Source organism: Arvicanthis niloticus, chromosome 15 (genome assembly GCF_011762505.2).
Source record: "Arvicanthis niloticus isolate mArvNil1 chromosome 15, mArvNil1.pat.X, whole genome shotgun sequence".
Classification (NCBI taxonomy): Eukaryota; Metazoa; Chordata; class Mammalia; order Rodentia; family Muridae; genus Arvicanthis; species Arvicanthis niloticus.
In genome coordinates this window covers 32,284,903-32,309,884 of record NC_047672.1, presented here as the reverse complement: position 1 = coordinate 32,309,884, position 24,982 = coordinate 32,284,903, and the positions used below count along the sequence as shown (strand labels likewise).

The 24,982-nt window shown below is 36.7% G+C and overlaps 1 protein-coding gene across 1 annotated transcript in view; it reads right to left on the bottom strand.

Moving 5' to 3' along the window:
• Copg2 (coat protein complex I subunit gamma 2) overlaps nucleotides 1-24,982 on the bottom strand; it is a 116,940-nt gene that overhangs the window by 33,508 nt on the left and 58,450 nt on the right. The window contains exons 10-20 of the mRNA XM_034519771.2: nucleotides 16,299-16,432; nucleotides 15,795-15,862; nucleotides 14,537-14,725; nucleotides 7,773-7,868; nucleotides 6,964-7,207; nucleotides 4,818-4,893; nucleotides 3,839-3,942; nucleotides 2,947-3,072; nucleotides 2,269-2,331; nucleotides 1,675-1,814; nucleotides 909-1,080 (exon numbers count right to left, since the gene is read on the bottom strand). Of these exons, the coding sequence (XP_034375662.1) occupies nucleotides 909-1,080; nucleotides 1,675-1,814; nucleotides 2,269-2,331; nucleotides 2,947-3,072; nucleotides 3,839-3,942; nucleotides 4,818-4,893; nucleotides 6,964-7,207; nucleotides 7,773-7,868; nucleotides 14,537-14,725; nucleotides 15,795-15,862; nucleotides 16,299-16,432 (1,412 nt within the window). The remainder of the gene's footprint in view (nucleotides 1-908; nucleotides 1,081-1,674; nucleotides 1,815-2,268; nucleotides 2,332-2,946; nucleotides 3,073-3,838; nucleotides 3,943-4,817; nucleotides 4,894-6,963; nucleotides 7,208-7,772; nucleotides 7,869-14,536; nucleotides 14,726-15,794; nucleotides 15,863-16,298; nucleotides 16,433-24,982) is intronic.

The window sequence follows — 24,982 nt, the reverse complement described above, 5'->3', positions numbered from 1 at the left end:
ATGAATGAACACCGAAGAAGGGAGTTAGGAGAAGGGGCTATAAAATAAATCAGAATAAGCCCTAAATGTAACTGAATGATACCAGGGATTACTATTTACTAGTACTTTTATGATTTCTTGTAACTCTGTAACTTCTCTGATGTTTGTTAATATTGTTAATTTCTGTATTTCCTGTACTTACAAGTAGTAAAAACTTTAAATATTAATGTGGTATGTGTGCTTATTTCTGTGAAAGTTGGGTTAGTTCTGCAATGAGTATGGGAAAACTGAGTGGGGTGGAGTTCAAGTGGGATGGATTTTAACATAAAGGATACACCATCGAGACCATCCAAAATCGTCAAAGTATAAAGACTATCACTGGCACTAGCCATTGTCTTTCATTCAGACCCTTATGCCACTTCCACCCCAAGACTGACCATAGGTCAAGTAAATGATAAAGCCTTTCTCAAATATGGAACACAAAATGGTTGACTAAGCTAATGAGGCTGAAACACTGCAGACTGCAATCTTATGCTACAAGATGCTTAGAAGTGATGTATTTAAAATGCCAACCATCTGCTAAATAACCAACTTTCCCCAGGAATTTGGGGGGGAAAAGTCCTAATTCTTATAAGACATATCAGGTATTCACTCATGCTTACATTGTTTCGATAGAAAACCTGAATGCTTTTTTTGGGCTATTACTGTGTACATTCAGTTCTTCTTTTAACATTATTATCAGCAAGTTTTTCCTCACATAGTGATACCTATATAATGGTAATCAATATTATAAACATACCTACCCTCAACATTAAATTCTAGAAAGAACTACCTTCTTGAAGATTAAAAACTTGTCAAGACATTCTAAGAGCTCAAGAGGTGATGCACTTTAGACCACTAAGTCTCTTCTCCCTTCTAAGAGTTAGTACCTGCTGTAGGATCCTCATCTGGCAAGCGAACAAGTGTGTAGCATATTCCTGGCTGATTGTAAGTGAGGCTGGGAGCTGGGATGCAGCACAGCACTTCATAGGAATCAGATGGTTCCATTTGCACCGTTACTTTCTCCAGCAGCTGGTCATTCAGAGTGTTGGTACAGTCAAACTGAAAAGTTAGCAATAGAAATGTTGTAAATAATTGTTTTCCAATAAGTTGTTTCTACTCACTCATAGTCTACAGTTCTGTGCTGAATCTACTCAACATTAAGTAGCACTATAGGTCTCCTAAGATTTTTTTCTTTTTGTATTAGAGATGGAAGCCAGGCCTTATACTTGCCAAGAGTATGTTCCCAACTGTCTCTGTGAAACACAGACAGGCTTATTGTGAGTGGTTTGTGTTGAGCCATCAGTGTGTCTCTCCCTGAGACTGTCTCTACATCAAGGTGTTAAAAATCTAAGTTCTGTGTATAATACACTTAGTTTACCTTGTTGTTTAAATGCTGATTTTTAAAACAATTGTGCCATATGTCTGTTTTTGCAACATTTTAATTTTATATCCTTTTAGACTTTAGTTATCACAAATAGCCCATCAGAGGAAGAAACTTCTATACATCTGAAAAGAAAACTCAAATTGTTGCTAAATCAGTCCTTTATGAAAGGAACTAGAATAGTAAACTAAAGGGAAGTACTACTTGGCTCCAAGTATAGCAGCTTGTATTTAAAGGCTATAAAAGAACCAAGAGTTAGTTCATTATCTCACCTGGAATACAATATGGTCAGTAAACATATGCTTCACACAGCGAACGAAATACTCTGTCTCTGCTTCTGTAAGCTGCACAGGCTCAGAAGACTTGAACAAGGGCCCCAGGTTCACAAACTCAGGAATGGCAGCCAATTGTTCTGTTAAGTACAAAGAGAAATAAAGTACAATGCAGCATGAAGAAGACAGGAAGAGACTTTATTAAAATGCTTTAGTTACCACAGAGTAGAAAAATGGTTTCATTTCTATGGTTTTACTAACAATTGAAAAGTCAATTTGGGGATCTCCAAGCTTCTGTGAAATAATCTTTTACGTTACCAAGTTTATATACTAGATTCCTATATGTAGGAGGGAAAAAGAAACTAAATTGCTAATTTTTTCCCTCTTAACCAACAAAATATGCACAAGAATAACAGTCCCAGGTAGTAAATTAATAACTGGAAAGTCCATGGACACCAGATAGTTCCAGCCACTAAAACCTGTAACACAGGAAAATGTACTGAATTGAGAATTAATCAAATTGAATAAAAGCAGTGGATGTTATTAATTTATAATGCCTAGGGATTAAAAATTACTGTATTCATAAAAATATACCTTGGAAAATGTCTTGCCTGGAAGGAGCCAACTTCTCTGGCTTAGGAGTCACAAGTGTGATTTCTAGAAAGACAGATATAAGCAATAAAGTGAATTTCTTTCTACTTTTAACTGACCTTGCATACAGAGAGAAATGAAGGTAATAACTTCTAGCAGATACACAGTGGCAAACAGCTTCAAGTATTGTGATATTTTGTATTAAATAATTAAATTTTTTTTTCAACTTAGGACATATTTTTTATTCTGGCTTTTGGGTAAAACCAAAGAGGCTTAAAATGAAAATCTTAAATTTAAAAAATGTCATCTATCTTAGTATTAAAAGATCTCAAGGAATAAAAAGAAAAAAATAGGTATTAAGAGAAAAAATATGCCCGGAGTGGTGACACACTATGCCTTTAATCCCAGCACTTGGAAGATAAGGCAGGTAGATCTATCTGTGAGTTCCAGGTCAAGTTTGTCTATATAGTGAGTTCTAAGACAGGGTTATGTATAGAGACCCTGTCTCAAAAAACAAACAAACAAACAAACAAACAAACAAAGATAAAGAGAGAAATGATGCTATTTTAAAAAATCTTTTTCTAGTTTTATTTTTCAGGTTAGATGATATGCTAATATTTACAAGTTTTTATGAAATTACTTATACAGAGAAAAACTAACAAAGTTAAACAGTTCTGTTACCTGACTTCTGTTCAAAAACAGGAGCCATAGCAAGAGGAATTGACTTCATATCAAAGGGTTTTTCTGAAGGCTCCAATGTATATTGGTGTAAGGCCTTTTCCATCCCTGGTATAGAGACTGTCAGACCTAGAGACAGGAAAATCTCAGCATTATAATCTATTCTCAACAATCTGTAATGGTTAAGCTTTATAAAGGAAGAGAAACACATAACAAAAAACTATAGCCTAGTGGTTCTCAACATGTGGGGATCAAAGTACTCTTTCACAGGGGTTGTCTAAGACCATCAGAAAACATTCTTATTTATATTACAATTCAAAACAGTAGCAAAATTGCAGTTATAAAGTAGCAACAAAAATAATTTATGATTGGGGTCACTACAACATGAAGAACTGTATTGAAGGGTTGCAGCATTAGGAATCTATAGCCTGCTTAACCCAACTGAAGATTATTATAGACATCTACCTCATAAACTTATAAGCTGCCTTATTTCTTTCAAGGAAACATGGGAACAAAGTATAAAAAATGTCAACAGAATGCAAGCATTTCTCAGAAAATAAAATATCATGGGAACAAGAAAAGCAGACAAAAGAAAACAAAAATGGGGACACAGCCATTTAAGAGGGAGCTTAAGAAGAACCAGGCATAAGCAATATTCTTTGGACCCTTTCATATTTTAAAGAATATCTTCTTCTATATTATTTCATAGGAACTGCTATTACCAAATTAGAAAATACCTTTATGAATATGAATTTCTCTAGAAATAGAATTGCATTCAAAGATTAAAATCATTCAACTGCCTAAAGGAGTCAGTTAATATGTGAATCACCATAAAAATCATTGATCATTTGACAAACAAATGTGTTATAGGTCCATAATCCTGACTCTCACTGACCATTGAAGATATATGTAGCATTCAGGGCCATCTGTCTCTGCTGTAGCACGTTCAGGTAGAAGGTAGCTCGGTCCCGTACCTCGTCATCAGTATCCATCATACACCTGATCAGAAGGAATAGTATAGGCATGCTTCTGTCTCTGTCTTTGTGTACAGAGATGTCCAACTTTCACTATCTACCTGAAGAATGCAGCTGAGGTCATCTGATATGACTTTTATGATAAGAGTTCAATAATAGCTAACATGGGCTCTTAAAAATTCTTGAACGGTCATGAATTACTAAAGAAATGTTGCTATTTGAGAAGGCACTGAGATCACTAGGAAGAACACAATACCATGACATAATAATTTACAATCTAATTTTGAACCTGTAACTACATGAGCCCAACAAAGACTTTAGCTTTTCTACAACTAAGAAATGGAAATGTTACACTTTCTAAGGATACAAAAAGAAAACTAGCACTCAAAATCCAGATAGCTATTGTTCAAATGGCAATCTGTTTTACTTAAACTAGTCAGTCTTTGACTAATGAGCTAATTGCTTTAGTTATAAGACACAATCACAAAATATTTGCTAAAAAGACCATCAACTTTTTTCCTTTCCTCACCAACTAACGAGTTATGGGAATCATAAAAGGCTATCTTTAGTTCTTCACACGAATCATTTCAAATCTCTTTTAAATTAGTGCCTACTGTACAAATTGAGGTACATAGGTTTGCCTTACTCTGGCAGTATGATTTAAAAGAAATCTAAAACTCAAATTTTGCACATATATAATGACTAGAAAAAAAAAAAAAAAAAAAACAACAACAACAACCCGGAAACCCACCCAAAACTCCACTTGCCCTTGACTAACTCTATCAGCTTTCCTCTTAGTTTTCAGTTTCAGTTTATCTGACACAGTACAAAGAGGTTTTTAACTACTTGGCTACATGGAAGTCTTATTTTCCAACAGGCAACATTCATTCTTTTACATACCTTTGTAAGAGTACAAGGATGCTAGGGAGAAGGCTCTCATTCTGAGCCCCAAATTTAGCCAAAGCACTCACAGCAGCTATTGTGAAACACAAGATGAAACAATGTAAATACTGGCTTTCCAGAGCTAAGCAATAAGCATTCAAAAACAAATCAGACACTTGTGAGTCCAAGGCAGGAAGATTACTCAAAATTTGAGACCAGCCTAAGCTACAAAGTAAGACCTTGTATTAGAAAACAAAACAGAACAAAATAAAAATACTGAAACTAAAAGCAAATTAGAGAAGCAGTTGGTATTCAGTAGAAATAAAGTCTCTTGTTGTGTTGACAGTTTCTTGATCTTACTTAGGTATAAATAGAACAGTAAAGTATCTAGAGAGCTCTATACAGGAAAATTTTCCATTCTGTAAGGAAAAAGAATTATATATATACACTGGCTGTGAGCTGTCTCTACCCCATGACAGCCTCATATATCCTCTGACATGATTCAGTTCAAATTTTAAACAACTAGCACCAAAAAACTATTATTAAAATTCCTTTCATTCAACAAAGATTCAATGCTCACCTAAATTTTATCTGGAAGTGTGGCAAAAGCTGAGGGGTAGGAAGATAAAAGACATGGCCTCTGACCTAAGGAGCGAGGGTGCAGTAAGACAGACTATCTTGCCCAGTAAATCTCTGCTAAAGTAGGTCCAAGATGCTAGGTAAGTACAGTGATAGGGGCTTAGGTAAGACAAAGATTGGAGGCACTATTGCACCTAATTTTTTAGAATAGTTAGTTTACCTAAAGGGAAAAGGCAGGACAAGAGTATTAGAAAGAAAAGCAAATAAAAATGTCCTGTGTTCTGAGCAGAAAGTGTTAGTATTAGACTTGAACAAGAAAGGTTAAGTGTTGGACCCATATTAGAGTGAAAGTAAAAGACTGGAGATAAACCAAAAACCACAGGGACCTCAAGGTTTTAAAGGTTACATTATCCCACATAGGTATAGGATATATTTGTAGTTTGTTTTTTTAAGATTTTGTACAAATTATTTTTAATTGTATATAAGTGTATCCACCTGTGTGTAGGTATGTATACATGAATGCAGGTGCTAGGGAAGGCCAGAAATATCAGATCATCTGGGAGCTGGAGTTCAGGTGGTTGTGAGCCACATAATGTTGATGCTGGAAGCCAAATTCAGGTCCTTGGCAAGAGCAGTAAGTACTCCTAATGCTAAGTCAGCTCTCCAGCCTAAGTTTGTTATTTTACTGACTGCTCTTCAAAGTTAGCTAGTAAATAAATAATATCTGTGAAACCAGAAAAAGATGAGCTAGGGATCAGAAATGAATAAAAGCCTAACCCTTACCCAGGGACATAAAGACAGGAGGAGGAAGAAGCAAGAAGGAGGAAAAGTGACAGGACTGTGGTAAAGAGCAGAGGAAGGTTCAACGCTGTGGCCTAAGTCTGTCTTGTGAGAGTAGGATCAAGCGAAGATTTTAGTTGAATTAGTCTGAATTTCACATTACTTTGGGGGGGGGGGTAGTATGAACATTCATATTCGGGAGTCAACAAAGCTCCAAAAAACAATCTAGAAGAATGTGAACTAAGATAAAAATACTAAGTAGTCTGATTGGTCAGCCAACTTATATGTAATTTAAAAAAGAAACAAAAAAGAATTTAAAGAAGAGGGCCAAATTTTATTGAGCTGAAAAGTAAATGGACAAAGAGCATATGAAGGGAACTAGTGATGTATGTAGTCTTTGAGTTTATCTGGAAACCAAGTATAAGGATAGGATAAGGTCAGGAGTTAATGAGAGAAAGGATCACAGGAGAATTTACCGATTCCAGTGTAATAGACTAGAAAGAATCACTTAAGATGTATATACAGACACATTTATACATAAATCCTATATATATTCTTACTTATGGTTTAATGAAAAACTAGAGGTCCTACTATAGTATTCCTGTCACACTGAAAGGCAAGGGCTATAGGTCTCTAATTAAAGGCAAATATCTGTATGGAAGCTGAAACACAAAGGAAGAGCTGTGTAGCTGGAACCAAGATCAAATCACAGCATCAGAGACCCTGCAACTTCATCACTACTCTCTCAAATCACCTATTTTTAAAGATCAGCAATGACATCATTAGTTCGGTTCTAATGACTCACCAGCTCTGACAGCTTCATTCTCCAGAACTACCCTATTAAAAATGAATCTGATATACTTGGAGGGGACTGGAGTTCTAGGGCCCTCTTTGCCCAGTAAGTGGAGAATTTTAGTAGCCAGAACGGTGTGTTCACAGTCTTCAATGAATTCACAGAGGTGGGCTAGACCAGCCTCTTTACTCTCAGGGTTCTCTTCCACAATGCTGATTATGCAGTCCACAATGGCCTTTTTGTATTCAAAACCTCCCTGACAAAAGAGAAGATAAAACTGTCATTTGTTCTAAAGACTTTTTTTTTTCTTAATTTAACCACTAACCGCTGCCAATGGTGTCCCCATTTTAAGGATCTTTTTAAAATTTTATTTTAAAGAAGTGCTTGTATTTCAAAATTCATGCTTATAATATTAAAATTTCAACTAACTTCCTTTAATATAACAATAAAAAAAAGCTTTTCCCCCTTCAAGTGGAAAAATAATTAGCCATGATAAATACAGCAATTGGAATTATGTATATGTTTGAGTGGTATACAGAAATGATAAAGAAATATATTTAACACATGATAAAAAAATATACTTAAAATACTAATGGGAGGTCCTGGGTTGAGTTGGAGTGCCTGCAGGAGCAGATGAGGGGTGGACATTATTAAGATACACTGAATATATGTATTAAAATTTCAAAGAGTAAAAAAATAAAAATACAAACCCTGAAGAAGTGAGTTAAAAACAATAACAATAAAACACTGTGGTATTTAATAGCAATCAAGGGAATTTAAGAGGACAACTTCCTATGTTTAAGAAGTAAACTACTACGTACATCATCTCGAAGCATGTTGGAAAGAAAAGTCATCATAACGCTGTGCTTCCGAGGGTACTTCTGACAGAGAGCACTAATTGCTTGTACAACAACCACCTGTAGAAAAGCAAACACCAGTCAAAGGAGCTGAACACAGTCCTTGTACTTAGTTAGGACTTTTCAACATCAATAAGATAGTTTGTTCTCCTCTACAGTAATTTATACATTTAATATGATTCCAATAAAAAATAACACAAATTTTATGAAAGAAGGAAGATGTATTTTGATAAGGAAAACAAACATACAAGCTTGGAAAACAGTAAGAAGAGCCTCGATGGGGAGTTAGCAGCTGCTAACAGGGCCAAAAAAACTGTGTGGCAATGGTGTGTACAAATAGATAAACAAGTAGATAGAGAAATGCAGAAGAGCAAGGACATATGGAACTTGAGTAAAACATGAAAGTGTAAGTGTACCTGAAGTGAATATGAGTGAATTCCTCCACACTGTGAAGTATAAGGATTCTAACAATGACTAAAAATCAGATGGAATATACAAATGACTCATGAATATAACAACAACAAACCAAAAAAAAAAAAAAAAAAAAAAGTGAGCATTACAGAGCCCATGCTAACACAGGAGACAAGGGAAAACTGGGAGGAAAAGTAGCAACATGTTTCATATGTTTGTATCTTTAACATACAAGAAATGTTTAAATAACTGAAAAAATAAAAGACAAAATCTGTAAAAGAAAACTGTGGTGGAAAAGCTGAACAGGCACTTCACAGAGGTATAAATGACCTTTATCGATATAGAAGAGAGCTAGGCTGGGGTGGGTGGAGTGGATCAATGTGCACTTGCCAAGCAAGTGTGAGGACCCAAGTGTGGATACAGTAGTAAGTATCAGTAATCCCAGTGCTTCTCCAGTTATCTAGATGGGAGGAGGAAACAGGAGAGTTCTGGGAAGCTAGTGGACAAGCTAGCTTGGTGAATGCAGTAGCAAGTAGAACCTGCCTCAAACAAGATAGAAGGTAGAAGCAAAGACACCTAAGCTTGTCCTCTGGCCTTCACACATTTACTCTAGCATATATGGACCCATGCCGACACACATACTTGCACACAAACATTATACAAACACACACACATACACAGGGATTTAAAAAGGAAAGATAATTAATTTTCCTCATAATAACAGAATTAAAACTACACATTGAAACATCATTTCCCATCCAAAAGGTTGGCAAACTACAATAGCTCAACACACGGAGTACTGCTAAGATTATTGGAATCCATACTTTTATACACTCCTGGAAACATTTAGCATGCTCTATGAATGATATATCTATTATATTTAGCTTTCATAACAAATATGCTTTGAAATACAGATCTAATGTTTGAAAACCACATGCCTAGGGTATCCCTTGCAGCACTACGCCTAAGTACAAAGTAACTGCACACTACCAAAACAGAAGCCTTGTTTGATAAGCTACACACACACACACACACACACACAACTGTTGGGATATTATGTAGCTGTAAAGAAAACGAGGCATATCTCCTTCAAAAAACTTAGCATGACTTCCATTTATCTTTAGGTTAAAAAAAAGGGATGCTCTGTGAATGATATATCTATTGTACTATACAAAACGATGTACACTAAAATAAGAAACATGCATGTATCTTATATTTATAAAACATATACTAAAGAAGATAAGTGTGCAAGCAGATAAACTTTTATAAGGAGGTATGGGACATATGAGAGGAAGACATACATTTTTAAACATATTACTACTTCTTTGAATAGTATAGTGTTCTATGTAGCAAAATTGAAATAACAAAATAATCAAAATGGGAGGGGCAATACTAAAACTTAAAGCAAATTGAAACAAATTAATCTATTTGCACTATAAAAGATTTATGGCAATTGTACTAAAAGAATTAACTCAAATAATATAGACATTATTCAACCACTCAATAGGAGCCATTATAGTTCTCATATGATTCACAGAGAAACCAGCAATAGTTAACACTAGAGTACTCTTAGCTTTTTATCATTTTATTTATACCTCACAACAACTCTATGGGATTGGAATTATTATCATCTCCTTGATATAGTCAAGGAAACTGAGGCAGCCAATCACATATCTAATAAGTCATAGAGTCAGACTTAGGCATTTAGAGGCATTTCCTTAACCACACAGATTCCTCCAAAATTAACTGCTTTGATATGACATTTCAAATGCACCTTGTACATGCACTTCTGTTGGGAATATACTTAGGAGTAAAACTGGGCATGGGTTCATTCAGCTTTAGTAAATACTGTCCATTTTTCAAAATGACTGTACTTGTATTTCCACTTAACATATGCTAGCTTTTGTCTGCTTCATCTTCATCAAGGTAGGGAGTATCCAAGAGACTTCCAACACAATGTAGGTCATTGCTACTGCCCTTGATTGCTTCCTGAAACTTGAAGGTAAGATTCTACTGTTGAAGATACCACACACTTTGGAGGCCAGGCTTTCATCCTTCTTTTAGTTAATCTGTGGATTCAATAGAGGAGTCAATGCTTGTTTAACAAAAGCAATTTTTAGGTATATGTTTTATTTATGGTAGTTTTGTCGACTAAATGTTTTGATGAAGGAAAGCAGGTTTATTGAAGACTGACCCTGAAGACAACAAAGTTGACCCTTTATCTCAAGTTTCTATCTTCTGGGGCACAGGGAATATAAAGAACTTTTATTAGCCACAGGATTCAGTAAGATGATGTGCAGGAAATCCATGGGCTGAGCAGGGATATTCTTTTTAGAAGCCATCTTATCTGTTTTTCTTCAAAGTTGACCTGAATATACTTCTAAGGGTGCTACCTGCATTTTCTTTTTAGATTCATCAATTTATAAGAATGGGGCTAGGAGGAAAATATGTGTAAAGGATGGGCCTTTAAAAGATAAAAAAGGCAGTATTAACTGGCCAGTCAAGATGAGCCCACTGGTGCAGCAGTGGCAAGTCCAAGTCACCATAGGGATAACCAACCATTTTCTGATTGGATTTGTATCCTAGAAACTGTGCCTATGTCCATATATGCTGCTGTCAGCTGTGCTCAGAAAAACTTAATGTAGCGATTGGCAGTGACTGCAGATAATGTATAGCTGCTTAAGGCACTGGGACTAAATGGCTGTTGAATATATAGCCCCCTTAAAGGTGTGTGCACATGCACAGACACACACATACAGAGAGACACACCTTTTACTACAGGGGACATGTGGAAGAAGGGGGAAAGAATGTCAGGTCAGGAGGGAGTGGTGTGGAACGATGACTTCCAGTTTTGAAAGGACTGTCACACTGTTGAACTCATAGCAGCTGTTATCTGCACAAGATTGGGCCCATCACTACCTTGTCATGAAAAGCAGAGAGGCTCATGGGGTTCTACCCATCTCTGAAGATTTAGTCACAATTAATGGTTGACAGGGGAGGGTGAGAAATTTTCTTCAGTGGTGTAGCCACTGGAAAGATGTTCATGTTCCTGTAAATAACCTTAAAAAAACTCACTGGGAAGCACCCCTCCATACATACACACATGTTCAACATGAAAGCAGAACGGAGGACAGGAAAGGAAGCAGGTCAGTAGAAAGTAGAGGAAGGCAAAGAGGGCACTGGTGTGAAAACAATTCTGTACATAATGTAGGAAACTTGTACATATGTATTTGCTAATATAAACCAATAAAATGCAATGACAGAAACAGATGAAAGAAAGGGGAGATGTAAGTTAACAAAAGGCTAGTGCCAAGATGAGGGGTGCTAACACCCCCAATTATCTCACATCCAACCCCCCAGGACTTAATGTATCTGCTATTCTGAGGACTTTCCTATTTCACATTTATAGTATAAACATGATTTTTGCCTGTACTGTTATATTCTTCAGCATCAGTACTTCTTTCTATTTGTATGGGATGTGGGATAGTATCTGCTATGGCTGCTTTGTGCTGAGTAGAGTAAGCTGGGGACTCAGAGAATAGAAAATAAATATAAATTGTTTACTAGTTCTAGTTTGTCAAGTTTATTTTATGTCTTATTTTTAAAAGTGTGCATGTGTGCACATGCATGCACACAGGCACACACAGACATTCATAATCACTCCATCAAGAAATCATCTGCAGGCAGGACAAATCATGTTAAGGGAACTGGCTTGTCCCTTCAAGCAAAAAAGACTTCTTTGAATCACTTTGTAGAAGCAGAACTGAGGTAGAGGTGACCTACCTCACCTTGAACAAGAATAGTAAAGTATGCATATGTACATACATCTGTGTATGTCTGCTTTACACTGGGTCATAAAGATGTCATTATGGTTTTTTAAAACTATTTATTCTTTTGCTTTGAACAATCAAATCTTCAATCTAGACAGAACTTATTTCTTTCCATGGTATGAATTAGATGGTTAAAATTTACTTTTTCCCTCTATAATTATCTAGCTGATTAACTGATACTTTAATAACATTTTATCAGATTCAACCCAATATCACAGATGTTAGAAAAAGTCAACAAGACATGGAAACAAAAAGAAAGATTTTAAACAGATGTATTAAAAATGATATAAACATTAAATGTTTGATGGCAGATGAAGATACAGAATGGTAAACTGAGGAAGTGCATTTCAAATTAGAAAATGCAAGCCTTTAATGTGTCTTGGTACATGCCTTTAATCCCAGCACTATGGAGGCAGAGGCAGGAGGATCTCTGAATTTGAGGCCTTTCTGGTCTTCAAAGGGAGTTCCAGGACAGCTAGGGCTACACAGAAAAACCTTGATTCAAACAAACAAACAAACAAACAAACAAAAATAAATAAATATAAAATAAAATTTAGAAAATACAGGTTTGGGTCTCAGTTGTGCAGCTAATATGGTGTGATCTATGTCGGTCATCTTTCAACCTCAAGTGAACCCACCCCACCACCATAAAAAACACAAAGAGCAGCGTGAATAGTAGTAATTTTTATTAGTTTATCTAAGAAAACAACAAATCTCATATACAATTATAAAGATCTGTTACAGACACTTAGAAGTCAGAAGCTGCTTTTGCTCAAAAATCATTGACTTGGGCCCACAAAATAACTAAAAGCAAGATAAAAGCCTGGAATCTACCTTATTTCCCATCTGTCTCCTTTACTTTGGGTCAGCAACCTGCTTAATTTGCACAGTAGCATGTTTATCATCAAAAAGTATAAAGCTAGTGATACCTAACTATTCTCATCCCCTTCAAGGCTGAAGATACAAAGGTAACAGTAATTGAGGTATCTCATTACCAACTTCGTAAGTCCCCATTCCACACCTCCAAAAAGGGTCTTAAAGGTTTCCAGTCTTGTCCTGAATCTGTAGTCATTTTGGATGGAAGGAACAGTCAAAGACAGGGCACTGCATTGTGAAATGATTCTCAGGCAGAACAATCACGTTATGAGAACTGGTTTATTGCCTCAAGCACTTACAGCCTCTTTGAACCTTTTCATCCACAGACTGAGACAACAACCAACCCCATGTAGTCACATTGACTTAATCTCCTTTTTCTGCTTTTTATGATTAATCCCATCTTTGACATATTGGGACAGGTGGCCAAGTCTCCTTTGAGGGAACTTCCAGTTGCACTGAAACACCAATAGCCAATTTATATTGCTAAGTGTTTGGTGATACGATATTTGATATAATCAGACTTTAGGATGCATCCTTGATTCATGAAGCTACTCAACAATATTTATTTCATGTCTTTATTTCCTTCCCCAAACCATGCATGTATACAGAAGTTTCCTTTAGAAGGCACTAAAGAATGGGATTTTTGAGGTAGGAGTCTTGTCATTCACTCAGGATGTCCTGGAACTTGTATGTAGCTCAGGCTGGCCATACCTCATGATGTTTCTGCCCCAGCCTTCCACATCGTAGGATTACAGGCACATAGCACCATTCTACACTTATATCCTATTTTATAGGAGTTGAAAGCTATGATGGTTTTAAAGTTTTAAACAATTGTAAAGAATAAAAACAAAGACTATACAAACAGATCATTTCAGAAGCCCAGATCATTTAAAGCATTTATTTTATGGTCCTTTAGTTTGCCAACTTCCATTCTAAAACATTATCCTTACTAATATATTTTCCCTACTGTTCCAGTTTATTTTTACAAACAGCTGCAAAACAATTGTTAAGCTACCCTGAAGTTTTAAAATATCTACTTTTGTTTACTTTTTCAGTCTAGAGCATGTTGAGTAGAGAGCAGTGCTCCCATGTGCTACCTGGCTGAGTATTAGAGAGAATGACATAGCTGTCTTCCTCATTCTTTCACAAGGACTTACCATCGCCCTTTGGTCATTTCCAGCACACTGTCACTGGCTCTACTCAGCACTTTGTTACAAGTGCTAGTTGTTTTAATAAGGCAAGAAAAAAAAAAAAAAAAGGAAAGGTCTTCAGATTCAAAACAAGGAAGCCCCTTCATTTCCAATAAGGAGAGGAAGTCTTTTCAACTAATTCTGCTGGAATAACTCAGTATGAGTACAAGAAAACACTGAACATATCACACAAACATTAATCAAATGGTTATAACTCAAAATGTAAAAGCTAAAGTCATAAAACATTTAAAATAAAACACAGCCTTTATGACTTAGAGAGAGACAAAAGTTACTTATGTAGGATAAAGCAATGCCTAGGAAGGAAAAGAACGAGAGCATAGACTTCATAAAAATTCAGACCTTCTCAAAAGACACCGCTGAGGCAAGCTATAGATCAAGCAAAGCTTGTTTAAATTCTCACCTTGAACTCATCTGAGATTTCAGACACAAAAGAAGATATCTGCTTCATAAGCCTGTCCACACTGCCTTCACTTCCTGTTTTAAGCAATGTTGTAATGGCCAGGGTAGCAATGCTTCTGTTTGAGTCTGTGATTAAGTTTTCTAAGTCCAGATTGCAGGCAGTAACAGCAGAGGGGTGCTTCATTGCCACCTGTAGAAAGTACCAAGAAAAAAATTAAAAACAAAACAAAAAAACAGAAACACATTGTTGTTAATAAAGGCCAGAAGCTAAGTTTTAATTAAGATAAGTAACAATCAGAAGGGAACAGTAGAGGGCAAAAGTAATCAATTTAGGTCAGGTATGGTGGATGCCTAGATCCATATAACCTTTGTTTTATAACAGTATCAGTCCCTTTTATTATAGGTAGCATTTCCTTATAGATTATATGTTCACAAGTATCTATTGTACTATATACATTAGAAACTTTAAGAAAAAGATTTGGTAAATGCTGATCAACAAAGACTTTCTGCCATTTAGAAATCAATTCTGCAATTAAATAAACTCCTGCCAAACTGGATAACTCACAGTTGCTAAAATATGCCTGTCATTCTACATCTATGTTGTTCCGTCTCTCTGTCTATACTACATCAGACCAACACTAAATTCTGAAAATGTGAAAAAACTCTGCAAATCACTGTCAGTAGAACTCATTCAACAGGAAAAGATGATCCAGACTAATGAAAATGTCTTTATCCACGCAACAATGAATTTTATGCTTTGTGCAGAAATCTTTGTGTATTTTAATGGTTGGGTGCTGTTTCAGGCCCACTGGAGTTAACATATAAGGGATAGCATCACAAACACATGAATTCTAAGACACAACTGGTTTCAACATTCAAGACAAGGAACTGGTAAAACTACTCAGTTGCTGCACTGGTTTGTATGATTTTCGTGGCTATACACATAGGTAGGATGACTGGAGTGACTGAGAAACTGAATTCCTTATTTAATCTTAATTAAGTGGACACTTGTGAATGGCCTCCATATTGAACAGTCTAGCACCTGAACATAAAGAAAGTACTCAAATGTCAGAAATAAATTATCTTCCATGGACTAACAGTATAAACAGCTACGACTAAGGCCACAAGTACAAATGAGGTGTTACAGATGTGAGGCCCATAGGTTATATATTCTAACCTTGAAGAGAAAGCCAAATGCTTTGTATTTCATGTTTCTGAACTACATATACATGTCTAGAGTTAATCAAAGGGATACCTACCTTGTTTAGGGTCCTCACAGCTGCATATCTCAAGGCTGGTTTAGGAGAGCTACAGAAAAGTTGAAGAACTGGAAAAAGAGAAACAGAAAAATCACTGTGGATACTGTTCACCAGATAGATGAAAATTATAGGATGTAATAATCATGTTCATTCTGTGTATCAGGAAATTAATCACTGCATCAAAACTCCATGTGAACAACAGTATCATCAAAAATAGAAAATAAAGCACTTTGTTCAGCTATAAAAACTTTAATAGAAAACAAACTTTGCATTTTTCCTCTAAAAAATTAATATCCCAATTAATATTTGCATTGAATTAAGAGAAATAGTGCTAGTTATATGAGCAACTGTGTTTTCTAAACATTAAAGAAAGCTGGAATCCTGAGCAAGCATCTTTACTCACTGAGCGGTCTTGGCCCCAGATGCCTCTCTTAATACCCACTCTGCAAGCCTACTGATTTCAAAACTGTAACAAACAAAGGACAGCTATCAAACACAACTGACCTGAGACAGCAGGTGCCAGCTCTCTTGCAGTACAGTTAGGAAGATGAATAATGGCAGAAGCAGCTTCATAAATAACCATTTCGTGTTTATTTCGCAAGCAGCTCTCAATGAAATCAAAGAGTGGACTTTCATGACTGTCAATAAATGTGCACAGACCATGTTAACATATCAAATAGTAGGGTAATAATCACAATGGTTGAAAGTACGGAGATAAAAACGGTTACAGAGATTGAGACACACTTATAGAATACTGGATAAAAAACCACTGAAAATTCACTCTTTAAAAAGCAATGAAAAAATTGTCAAAACTATTTTTTTTTTTTTAGAACTTTTAAATTCAACCAAGGCCTTGTAAGTGAGCAATTACTGAAGAAAACCATGGATCTCGGTTAAGAATGGTGAGCTTTCTGGTGCTTTAACTTGCTGGATTCCTAATTCCCATCCCTCCTTCCTAGATCACTGTCACTCTGGAAATGTCAGCAGCCTTATAGAATCAGTTTAATACCAGAAAGTCAATTATGCTACATATCACATTTAAAGATGTAAAATCTGAAAAAAATATGTAAAAATTGAAAACTACATAATTATTCTTCCTACCAAAAATCACAAGACATGCAAATAAACAGTAAAATAAAATACTGCCCAAATACAAAAGGGAAAGGTAGTCACCAGCAATTATTCATGAGGAAGCCTAGACATTTGACTTACTAGACAAACACTTTGAATCAACTAATACAAACATGTTCAAAGAACTAAAGAGAACTACATAAGTATGAGGAATTATAACTAATTTTTAAGAAAGTAAATAAAAACCAGAGGTTTGGAAAAGCAACACTGGAATGAAAGATTAATCAAGGAGGTTCAACTGCCAGCAAACTGAGATAAGCAGCAGAAGGAAATAAAGATGCGCAGGAAGAGATGAACAAGGTCTGGAGACCTGCGCGGCATGAACATGCGTGTCAATTCCTACACGGAAAGAGACAAGGTGAAAACTATGACTGAAAACCTCTACATTCATTAATCAAAACCAAGTCTACATGCCAGAGAAGCTCAACAAATCACAAGCAGGATAAACATACAAAAATACAATGTTGTTGAAATATTAAGTTAATAAGTATTCAGAAGAATTAAGACAGCAACAACGTAAAAACAGACGCATCACACTTCATAGAAATCAACAGACTTATACAATGACTGGCTGATGTGGGGGAGTTAACCCTATGGGCAGCATTAGCCTGACTCACTGCCACCTCCCCTCCTAGGCCTACAATTAGAGGACACAGGAAGAAGCATCTAACTCTTCCTTATTTTATTCATTCTTTGTCACTTTTCTTAATTTTACTCTTTATAATATTTCATGTCTTTATATTTTTTCTTGTTCTAATATTTTAGTATTTTATTTCCATCTTTTTGTTTGTACTCCTCTTACCTTTAGATAGTTTTTTCTATATTTTGTAATCTGAAATATTTTTCTAATGTTGCTGTCTGTTCATTTCACATCCTGTCCCTTTTTCATTAAATCTTGTTCATTCTTTAAAGAGAAAACCCCCTTCTTTACTTCATTCATCATTAATTTTACCTTTACTAATTTTTAAATTCATTCTTTTATTATACATTATTTTTACCACTTTCTTTTCTATTGTCACTTAAGATGTAGTAATAAGTGACTTTTTAAATTTTTCCTTTTTTTCAGTAATTTATTTTTTCACTTTACATCCCAATCACAGACCCCTCCCTCTTCTCCTCCTAGTCCTCCTTTTATAAAGTCCTCCCCCCTTTTCCCTTTCCCCTTCTCCTATGAGAAGGGGAAGCCCCCTTGGGTACTACCCCACCCTTGGACATCTAGTCTCTGCAGGACTATAATTTCTTTTAACTGTATTTTTTTAAAAGATTTACTTTACTTTAAATTATGCGTATGTGCATGGTTATGTACATGTGAGTGTAGGTATGCAGAGAGCAGAGGCACTGGATCCCCTGGAAGCAGACAGGCAGCTTCCGGACATGATGCTGGGAACCAAACTCTTCTGGAGAGCAGCATCCATGGTCTGAACTACTAGGCCATCTCTCCACCCTCTTTAAATGTATTTTAATACAATGTCTATTTTGGCGTTAATGCTATTATCACAGCTCTCTGTCCTCTGTAAATGGAGTCCTTAAGAGAAGGCTGCTTACTAAGAGCTCACTAAAAAGGAACTGCCATCTCAGCAGATGAATAACCTGAATCATAAATATGAAAACACAAAGCAGTGAGCTTCTCTAAAAGTTTGCAATGCTTTAATAACTGAACCTAAAGATACTGAAATGGTTAAAAGGTCAGAAGAAGTACTTTTAAATTCTGATTTAAAATATAATCAATGAGGGGCTACTGACATGACATTGTGAGTAAGATCTCTTGTTCTGCAAGTACAAGGACCTGAGTTGGAAGCCTTAGCACCCACATAAAAAGTCAAGCATGCTGCACATATCAGGATTGGGGAACAGAGACACACGGAATTTCTGGCTTAGTGAAAGATCCTGTCTCAAGGAAGTAAGGCAAAGAGTGATAGAGGAAGACATTTGACATCTTGCTCTTAGCTTCTGGATACATGCTCAAATCCTCATCTTCATGTGCTTGCAAGACAGACACACAAACACACATACTTACAGAAAAAGAGAGATTGATAAGAAGGTTCAAATAAGAGATGAGTGAATATGTCACTATGATATCTGTACAAAAAAATTTAGCTATTTGGACTAGAAATTTGGTAACTTGAATAAAAAATTCAGCCAAAAAAATCTTAAAAATAAAAAACTCAGTCAAATGGAAACTCTTACTAGAAAGTATCAGCAACAGAGTAGACCAGGTATGAGAAAAGCTATCAGGAGTTGGTAACAAGAGGGAAATCTATATTCAGGTAACAAAAAACAAAATCCACAAACAATGAGAATAACATTCAAGACCTGTGGTGTATTATTAAGAGACCAAGCCAACCAATCTAGTGTGCAGAAGGACCTGAAAAGAACAGACTAAACTGACTGAAAATTCATTCAGAAAAGTTACAGCAAAAAACTTCTCAAATCTAGAAAAAGTCATGGACATGCCACATGAGGCAGAGAGAATCCCAAATAGGGCCAGATAAACACTTCGATGCACCATGAAATTTCAAAAGCATAAAACATAATACTGAAAATTTCAAGAAAGAAATGCAGTGTTACTTAAAAAGGGAAACTCATTGAAACAATAGGATACGTCACAAAAGAACCCCAGAAGACCAAGAGAGATAGACTGATGTATTTTAAGCTTTGAAACAAAACCTAGTGCTAACCCAGACAATAATATCCAGGGAAGTTATCCTTTAAAATTGAAGAAGAAATAAAGACTTCTCAGAAGAATAAACTAAAGCAAGTCATAACCACTATACTAGCACTGTTGAATATACTTAAAGAAATACTGCAAAAAGAAAGAAAGAGGGAGAGACAGAGAGAAATAAATAAATAAATAAATAAAGAAAGAAAGAAAGAAAGAAAGAAAGAGATACTGCATACATCAGAGGAAGAAACACATACACAAACATGAAAGACCAAGTTTCATTAACTGAATAAACAGTGGAGAATAGGAAGGAATCAAACACAATTAGTTCTGTAAACCAGCAAATGTATAAAGATGGGGAAAGTTAGCATATATCTCTCAGTAATATTAAATTTAAAGTATTAACTTGGAACATAGGTCAGCTGAATTGATTAAAAAGAAAAATCCAACTGTTTGCTGTCTATAAGAAACTTACTGGCAAAAGCTGAAAGAGAAAAAAATGGAAAATTATATTCCAAGTAAGTAGAATGCAAAAACAAGCTAGAATAGCTATACTCATACCTGACAAGGCAGACTTCAAACCAAATTTAACCACAGAAATAAAGACAATCATGTCATATTAATAAAGAGATAACTATTAAGAATCTATCATGATTATAAATATGTCAGCATCAAATGCTGATGCACCTGATTTCACAAAACACAACTAGACATGAAGGGATAAGACAAGTCCAGATATAATAACAATGGACACTTACTTTAAAAATCTCACTCTAGCTGAGTGTGGTATTGCATGCCTTTAATCTCAGCACTTGGGAGGCAGAAACAGGTGGATCTCTGTTGAGTTGAGGCCAGCCTGGTCTACATAATGACTTCCAAGGACAGCCAGGGCTATATAGAGAGACCCTGCCTCAAAGAGAAAAAAATCTCATTCTTATTAACGGACAGCTATGTCATTCAGCCTGCCCCAACCCCACTCCCCAGAAGAAAGTTGGAGTTTAATTGCACTGTAGAATAAATGGATTTAACTGACATTTTCATCTATGAAATACATAATCTTCTCAGCAGTCTATGAAACTTTCTCCAAAGTAGATCACATTTTAGATAATAAAATAAGTTTTAACAAACACAGAGAGAAAATATGAATGAGAATATGAATATTTCTTAGGGGCTAGAGAAATGGCTCAGTGGTCAAGTTCATGTCAAACAGCTCATAAACATTTCTAATTCTAGTCTCAAGAGATTCAAAAGCTTCTTCTGGAATCTATGTGCACTTGGACATACATGTGCACATATATACCCACATACATATAAATGAAATAAAATATATCTTTAAAAATAATTTCCTGTTTACCTAACCTTGATTTAACTTTGGTGTTATCTGTCTGGAATCATTAAAAACTCAAGTCAAACACCAACAACCTAAATAACCCAATTAAAAATGGGGTACAGAGCTGAACAGAGAATGCACAACAGAGGAATCTCAAATGGCTGCGGAGCATGTAAAGAAATGTTCAACATCCTTAGTCATCAGGGAACTGCAAATCAAAACAACTCTGAGATTCCATCTCACAATGGCTGAATGGCTAAGATCAAAACCTCAAGTGATAGTGAAAGGACACTATAAACCCCATTTGTCCCCACTTTAAGGATCCCATTTATCTACATTTAAGGACCAGGACTGATTTTTTTAAAAAGCCGTAAGGGACCAGCCTCAGAAGTAGACGATAAGTCCAGATACCAGCTCTAGGAACAGACCATAAAATCTAGAATAAGATCATAAAACCCTCTCCCAAAAACACAGCCTGAGGATAACCACAAAAATGGGAAAATATCTCAGGATAGGCCATCTGTGCTGGGCAGCCCTACTTATTTTATATTTATTTTGAATGCTCATGACATAGGAGTGTAGACCATTGATCACCTGTGAACCCCTAGCAACCACCAATAAAATTTTAGATTAACTAATCCTTCTAGAGAGTATCCCCGGTTCCCTATAAGAAGGCCTGCGTGCCTTTATCTGGGGTCACCATTTCAAAGAGTGGTTGACCCATGTATGCTGGTTGACTCTGTAGAATAAACACTGTTTGTTTTGCATACTATCTGAGTCTGGAGTCTTCCGTCGGTGATTTTTGGACCCATACAATAGTACATGCTAGCAAGGATGTGGAGCAAGGGGAACACTCCTCCATTGCTGGTAAGAGTGCAAACTTGTACAAGCACATTGGAAATCAATTTGGTAGTTTCTCAGAAAACAGGGAATATTCTACCTCAAGACCCAGGTATACCACTCTTGGGCATATACTCAAAAGATGTCCCACTATACCACAGGGACATTTGTTCAACTAGCAGCTTTATTCATAACAGCCAGAAACTGGGAACAACCTAGATGTTCCTCAACTAAAGAATGGATAAAGAAAATGTAGTACATCTACACAATGGAATGCTATTCAGCTATTAAAAATAATGAATTTTATAGGTAAATGGATGGAATTTGAGAATATAATCCTGAGTGAGGTAACCCAGACCCAAAAGGACATGTATGGTCTGTACTCACTTAGAAGTGGATATTAGCCATAAAATACAGGCTACCCATGCTACATTCCACAGTCCCAAAGAAGCTAAACAAGAAGGCCCAAGTAAGGATGCTTGAATATCACTTAGAAGGAGGAACAAATAGTTGTAGGAGGTAGATAGAGGAAGAGAAGTGGGTAAGAGATGGGATGGGGAGAGGAATGAGGGGTGGGGGAAATTCAGGATCAAGTGTGGAACAGGAGAGAGGGCCAGGTAGCCATGAGAATGAATGGAAATCTGCAACTGGTGGTGGTGGGGTACCTCGAGAACATGCCAGAGACCTGGGATAGGGGAGGCCCCCAAGAATCAACGGGGTGACCTTAGCTGTGAGTCACAGCATTGGAGAGATGAAACTTCAAGAGGCCACTTCCTGTACCCAGGCAGGAACCCCAGTGGAATGATAGGGACACTAACATACTGACAAAACTTTCTAATCAAAATTTATCCTGTCTACAAGAAATGCAGGGACAGAGGATAGAACAGTGACTAAGCCCTGCCTGGCCTTGGTGGGGACACAGTGACATGGTTCCTACCCCTGAGACAGAGCCCCTGGTGACCCTCCAAGAGTGTTGTTGGCTGCTGTGGGTATAAGGAGTATTTGTGTAATAATGTACATATTTCACATTCCTCCAAGGAATGTCCTCCCTGTTAATGTTAATGGCTCAGTGATAATTAGAAACAGCAAGAGTCCAGGAGTTGAGGGTGTGGCTATGTCTTAGGAAAATGGTAAACTCTTGGACTTCAGGACAGCCCTTAAGGTTATAGCTAAGAGCTCTAAATGCTTGAGTTTGAAAATATATAATTACTCACCTATGCAAAAAAGGATAAAATATGAATTATATGAGGGGCTTCATGAATATTAAGAAACAAAAGCAGCTGCCCCATGAGCCAACTCGTTAGACAATTACTAAGGGAGGAGATAGAGGTTTAGGGAGCAGGGATCACAGGAGATCCACCCAGCTAAGGTTTTTTGTTGATGCTTACAAAGGCAGATAGATTCCTGAGTTCAGGGTCAGCCTAGGACAGAGCCAAGTTAGACTCAGTTGTGGTAGAAATGGTAATTTCAGGGTCCCATCCAACTATCTTATAGTCTGTGCTTAACAAAGGCAGACAGATCACTGAATTCTTTTGCAATGTTAAGAAAAAAAAATGTCTGCTTGCTGTCTCCTAGCAATCAGAGGGCCGAGATGCCGATTCAGAAGATAATCAAAAGGAAAACCTGGAGTAAATGACTGGAGTGCTATGTAAAGTAAAAGACTGGGCCTGTGCTCTGCCTGAGATGAACTATCCAGAGAGGTTTTTTTTCCAGGATAAAAAGGGAGAACAAGCAAGCAGAACACAGACAGAGAGATCTCCAGAGAGAAAGCAGAACATAGAGAAGCAGACTGAAGAAACTGTATCAAGCAGAACATAGGTCTTCAGCTTGGATCTACAATTTGACTTCAAGTCGTTCTTTTTGTCGCTCCCAGACACCCCCTTCTCTCAGAACCCACTCCAAGCTGAGGCTGGTCCTTGGCATCTGCCCAACTTGAGACCCATTCCATGGGCAAGCACCAATCCCTGACACTATTAATGATACTCTGTTATGCTTGCAGACAGGAATCTAGCATAACTGTCCTCTGAGAGGCTCCACCCAGCAGCTAACTCTGACAGATGTAGAAACTCACAGCCAAACAGTAGATGGAGCTTGGAGATTCTTTTAGAAGAGTTGGGGGAAGGATTGAGGGTCCCAGAGGGGATAGAAAATCCACAGGAAGACAGAACCACCAACCAAAGAATATACAGGTGCTGGACCTAGCCCTCCACAACCCTCACTCATATGTAGCTAATGTGCAATTTGGTCTTCATGTGGGTCCTGAACAACTGGAGACGCGCGCATGGGGTTGGGGGGGGTGGGGGTGGGGGGTGTATTTCAAAAGCTGTTGCCTGTCTGTGGGATGATATGTTATTCTAGCATGGTTGTCTTGTCTGGCCTCAGTGGGAGAGGGTGTGCCTAGACTCCCAGAGACTTGATGTGCCAGGGTAGAAGGATACCCAAGCAGGCCTCTACCCTCTCAGATGGAAGGGAAAGGGGGAAGGAGGGGAGGGATGTGGGAGGAGCTGACTGGGAGCTGAGGCATCGATTGGGATGCAAAGTGAATAAATAAAAAGTTCTTGTATCGTATAATGAAATAAAATTAGTATCACAAGAAACTATAGATGCCACATCAACACTTGAGGATTGAATATGCAAACTATGTTTGCTATATATAAAGTATGGTTTTAAAAAGTAAAAAAAAATCCTAGAAACAAGTGAAAATAAAACCACACTTCATTAGATTCTTTTTTTTTTTGTATACAGCAAAGGCAGAAGAGGTAAGCTTCTTATGATGAGTACACACATTAACAAGTCAAGTGAATGCTTTGATAATCTCTTAGTGATGTACCTCAAAGTCTTAGAAAAACCAGAACTAGCCAAACAAAATTAGTAGATAAAAATAAAATAAGAAATAATAGAGCAAGGTAGAATTTAATGAAATGAAGACCATAAGAGGATCAATGAAACAGTTGCTTCTTTGAACGGATAAACAAGGCTGACAAAGGCTTAGACAAAATAACCAAAAGACTCAAATTAATATTAGAGGTAAAGGGAGTGAAGGAATATTACAACAAATATTCACTGAAATCCAGAGGCTCACTAAGAAGTATTCTGTAAACTCTCTAGAAAACCTACAGGAACTGAATTGTTGACAAAGGTGCCAAAGTGCCTAGTAGAGGAAAGATGGCCTCACCCACACAGGGTGCTAGGAAGCTGGATATGCACACGGCAAAGACTGAGATA